A 5796-nucleotide genomic window follows, 5' to 3' on the forward strand; every position below is an offset into this window, starting at 1 on the left:
CTAATCAATTAATTCAATAGCCCAAATCAAATTCTAATTGGGCTAATTAAATTAAATTAATTTATATGATCCAATTAATTAAATTGGCCCAACATTTAACCTCAACACGGTCCACCGACCATTTATCAGTCCATTTGTTGGATTCAAATTTTCTGTGTCTACAATATTGGTCATTATGTAATTTTTAAAAAACAAAAAAAAAAAATCCTCCATGAATCTTTATATATACATAATGGATTGAAACTGTCACTTTTAACATAATTAATAGAAAAAATTTATATATAATAATAATTCATGAACTGAGTCTACAATTTAAGTATAACTAATGAACTAAAAAAGTAATTTTCCTAAAAATAAATTAACATTTTATATCCACCAAGCTATTTATTCCTTCAATAATGAAATCTCCTCTTATGTAAAGAACAATGGTGGAGTAAAAAAACTAGGGGGAGCCAAATTAATTTTTTAATTAAAATTTGGATTATTATTGAAGAAAAATATATACTTTTAACTACATAATTGTCATTAAAATAATAATTATGCATATATTTAAGATCTTATTTGTTTATTTTTAAATGTGCTCAATTAATTGTATGTAATTATTTTGAACTTGACCAGTTGTTTTTAATTTTTTTATTACTCCATTATATTATATTAGTAATAATTTAATTTAATTTTCTTTTTGAGACCCTAATTTAATTTTTAAAAATTTTGAAGGGGTCAAAATATATATTAACACATCTATCATACATATAATATAATAACTACATACATGCGAAAAACTGTTACATATATATTTATATATTTATTTATTTATATTTTATATTTTATATTTATATTTATATTTATATACATGTATATCATGTGTATGTGAGGGAGACTGGGAGAGAATAACAATAATAATAATAATAATAATAATAATAATAATAATAATAATAATAATTATTATTATTATTATTATTATTATTATTATTATTATTATTATTATTATTATTATTATTATACAAATACATATTTATATTATATTTATTTTCCCACTTATCCCACATCGGTTGGAGAAGTAAGGAATGGAGTCTTGAGGCTCCTATAAAAGGAGCCTCAAGGCTCCATAATTTCAATTTCAATGCTTATCTGTTAGGTAAGCTTGCAATGCCCATCCGCTAGACATGTAGATGGGCAGGCTACTTAATTTAAGAGTCAAGGCTCCATAATTAAGGAGTCTTATACAGTTAATTTATATATATATATAGAATCGCACTCATGTGAGAATGGTTCGCCCACGCGCGAAATAGAAATGGATTCTGTTCGTCCACGTGTCGAGATCTAATGGATGAGAAACACTGATTTTTTTAAAAAAGCGCGGTGGTATTTTCGTAAATAATTGAACATCGAAGTGCAAGTAAAATGTATTACAAGTGCATATAAAATGTATTATAGGTGCAAGTAAAAAATTTACACTGAGCATCAATACTAACTTCACCTATAGTTATAAGTAGTTGCACATATAGTTATAAGTAGTTGTACACATAGTTATAAGTAGTTGCACCTAGGTGCATGAATGTTTGCAGGTGGTTTTCAAGAGTATTACTACCCGCTGAAATCAGATCAATGAAAGTTAACAAGGCAAAATTACATGCACTTATAGGTGAAAATAGGTGCACCTATAGTTATAAGTAGTTGCACCTATAGTTATAACTTATAAGTAGGTGCACCCATGTGCATGGATGTTTGCGGGAAGTGAATGTTAACAAAACAAAATTACATGCACTTATAGGTGAAAGTAGGTGCACTTGTAAGTGGTTTTACTTGCACTTCGATGTTGAATTATTTACGAAAAATGCCACAGCGTTTTTTTAAGCTATTATATCTGGACACGTGTCACGTGTTGATTCATTCGCATATTCCTTCCTGGGCACTTATTCGCACCTGAGTGCATCCCTATATATATATATATATATATATATATATATATATATATATATATATATATATATATATATATTTATTTATTTATTTATTGATAGATTGATGGATAAAAATTATAATTAATTAAATATATACATTTATATAATACATTATATTTATAAAATAAATATAAATATTATATAATGTGCACAGGGTACTTTTGGTATTTACGATATAAAAGCTATTTCCAATGGCATGGGAATAGCTAATACCAAGGCTCCCCCATGAATAGCTATTCCCCTTGCGAAGATAATAGCTCATTCCTAGGCATGTTATTCCCATGACAAAATGATCCAACCAGACGATGGAATAGGTCTATTCCAAGGAATGTTATTCTATTCCTGACCTATTCCATAAACCAAACATGCCATTAGGGAAACGAGCGCATGGCTTCACCCGCCACCCACTAACTCCGATCTATCTCTGATCTGTCACTAGCGAAGAACCTCTAAATGAAGTGTATTAAATATTTGATTATTTTATTGTTTCTTTTTTTTTTTTTTTTTTTTTTTTACATAAAGGGAAAAAATTGTTAACCCGCCCGCCACACCCTAACTTCGATCCGACACTAACAAAGAACATTTAAATGAAAAGTATTAAATATACATTAAAATGATTGATTTTAATTTATTAATTTTTTTATATTTTTTTTACATAAAGGGAAAAAATGGTTGCCCAACCACCTACCAACCCCTAATATAATTCTGATCAGCCACTAGAGAAGATCGTCTAAATGAAGAGTATTAAATGCACATTAAAATGCTTAATTCTTTTTTTTTTTAAATATATAAAGAGAAAAATGGTTGCTCATGCTCCCCATCCCCTAACTCCGATCTGTCACTAGCGAATAACGTCTAAATGAAGAGTATTAAATGCACATTAAAATGCTTGATTCTTTTCTTTTTTTTTTTTTTTAAACATAAGGAGAAAAATGGTTGCCCTTGCTCCTCATCCCCTAACTCCGATCTACCACTAGCGAAGAATGTCTAAATGAAGAGTATTAAATGCACATTAAAAGGCTTGATTTTTTTTTTAAAACATTCTTCCAAAAGGCTGAACCCCAACCCTAAGGGCCCCCCACATCCCGACCCGACAGAGCATTTGGGAGGATGTTAATCATGGTAACTCAACTGAATATGAACCACAGAGACTAGACCGTGCTCACTGCGCACAAGGAACCCCCTCACTTTTTTTTTTAAAACATAAATAGATAAATGGTTGCCCTTGCTCCCCATCCCCTAACTCCGATCTACCACTAGCAAAAAAGGTCTAAATGAATAGTATTAAATGCACATTAAAATGTTTGATTTATTTATATATTTATTTTCATAAAGTGAAAAAATGGTTGCCCTCCGCTGCCACCCCTAACTCCAATCTGCTACTAGCGAATATTGTCTAAATGAAAATTATTATTATTATTATTATTATTATTATTGTTGTTGTTGTTGTTGTTGTTGTTGTTGTTATTGTTGTTGTTGTTATATAAAGGGAGAAAATGGTTGCCTCCCACCTACCAACCCCTAATTCTGATCAATCACTAAAGAAGAGCGTATAAATGAAGAGTATTAAATGAACATTAAAATTTTATTTAGTTTTTATTTTTTTATTGTTTTAGATAAAGAAAAAAGTAGTATTTTTTTTAAATTGTTAAATCGAACCAAGAGATCATTGATCTAATAGATAAATATATTAGTTTTTAATAATAGATATATTTGTATGGAGTTGATCTTCTGTGTGATTGCCTCACGTGTATTTTTTTTTTTTTTTTTTTGTTAGTAGCTCAAAATTTCTACCGTTAGACACAATGACCGATTCCCTTCTTGAATTCTACGCATCTCTAAGAGTGAGAGACATCCTTGTAAATTTATATATAATACTTTCTAATTAAAATATAATTTTCTTTATGAATTCGTAAGAAAAAAAAAAGTAATATATTTTCACTAAAAAATATTACACGAGATGTTTTACATTAGGCAATTTCACATTAGACTTACTCATTTATATATTATTAAATAATTAAATCATCATTACATTTTAATATTTCCAGTATGATTAAACTACCCTATTTGCCTATTTATAGGCAGATAGGGTTGCCACTTGCCTAGCAATTATTAATTAATTGGCTTTTACTTGCATTATTGTAAATTCAAATATCCAATTATACAAAAAGAACTAATTAGGCTTCAGTTTAGTGAGAAACCATGTCACAATTTCATGAAAACTTTTGATGACTCGTTGATGTAGCCGCTGATTGATCCCAAGTAAAATAACATATAATTATATAAAAATCCCATTTTACTATTAAATTAATCTTTTTTTTTGAACGAAAAAGAACCATCTTCATTAATGACTTAACAAATTCGAGATACAAGCAGGTGGGATATCAGTCCACACCCTAGAATCAGCTGTAGAATCGGTTGCCCGAGCAAGTTCGTGAGCCACGCAATTCGCTGATCTCTTGACATGGAAAACACTGACGTTCCCAATGTCTTTAGCAATCGACACGCATTGCTTTACAATTAAACCAACATAAGAAAAATCTGAAATACAAGAATTAAAAGCCTTGCAAAAATTTAAACAATCTGATTCAAATATAATGTTCCGTTCTGGTCGAGTTTTCAGCCAAGACAAAGCCTCTTTAGCAGCTAGAGTCTCAGCCACGTATGGGTCCTTCATCCCATTCAGCTTTCCACTTCGTGCTGCAACAAAACGTCTATCATGATCGCGTAACACAGCTCCATAATGTGCATCGTTCCCAGATAAGGCCGCGTCAACATTACATTTTATAAAATTCCTTGGCGGAGGGGACCAATCTGTAGCTTGGCGCTGATCATTAATCCTCGTTTTTGAATGAATATATGCGTCCTTCCAAGTTGCCTGTAACCTCTCCATAAGCATACGCAATGTACCCACTGACGGAGGATTGTTTTGCCACAGCCTCGTTACGCGCTTGCCAAATAATCCAAAATCCAGCAGCTAGCTTCACTGCATCCTCCTGAGTCGAATGTCCAATTTAATTAACCTTAATTTTGTGAAAAAAATTAAATAAATATATACAGAGAGAAAAAGAAAACAAGTAGATGTCTCCATTATAACATTATTATAAAGAATGAATAAATAATTATTCCTTTCTTCTTCTTCTTCTTCTTTTTTGCCTTTTGTCCAAACTAGCATGTCACCCGGTCTATAAATTTGTTTAAGTTAATAATAGAAAAGTAAAATTTTTTAAATTAGATTATGTATATTGTAATATGAGATGTTATTAAGAAATAATAGTTTTTAATATATATATATATATATATATATATATATATATATATATATATTATTTATTACAAAGCACCGCAATAATGAAGACGGGGAATAATTAATAGAAATATTGTAATTATAGATTATTAAAAACTTTGTTGTAAACAACATTATTTGTGGAACACTCTAATAACATGATTTTGATTTTGATTTGATGACGACCCATTGTTTTGCAACAGATTTGTAATCTCTCGTTGATCTAAAAATTAATTTTCTACAAATATGAAGAAAGTGATTCTAATTAATATGAATTATAAAAGTAAATAAAACAATATATATAGTTATATAACACGGTGAGAGCACGTGTAATGCACAATTTTATATAAAATTAAAGAGGGCGTGAAGGCTCTAGAAGCCGCTTCATCCTTCGATCAGTTCATCTCTCCTCTCACCGTTGCGACAACGCCGCTACTCTCTCTTTTCTCTCTATTACCGTCTATCCTTGATCAATTACTACCTGTCCAAACAACCATAATGTGGAGCAATTTCTCAACATAAGCAACTTTCTTAGTTCATCCGAAT

General features: G+C 29.9%; 1 protein-coding gene across 1 annotated transcript; it reads right to left on the reverse strand.

The window, feature by feature from the left end:
* Positions 1-4308: 4308 nt before the first annotated feature.
* LOC109155164 lies at positions 4309-4857 on the reverse strand. Its single transcript, XM_019302897.1, has one exon. The coding sequence runs from the start codon at positions 4855-4857 to the stop codon at positions 4309-4311; it is 549 nt and encodes a 182-aa protein (XP_019158442.1).
* Between the last annotated feature and the right edge of the window lie 939 nt (positions 4858-5796).

The sequence above is a fragment of the Ipomoea nil genome, unplaced genomic scaffold (assembly GCF_001879475.1).
Source record: "Ipomoea nil cultivar Tokyo-kokei standard unplaced genomic scaffold, Asagao_1.1 scaffold2694, whole genome shotgun sequence".
NCBI lineage: Eukaryota > Viridiplantae > Streptophyta > Magnoliopsida > Solanales > Convolvulaceae > Ipomoea > Ipomoea nil.

Coding starts and splice junctions, on each gene's coding strand:
- LOC109155164 (XM_019302897.1), bottom strand. CDS start 4,857: ATGGAGAGGTTACAGGCAACTTGGAAGGACGCATATATTCATTCAAAA.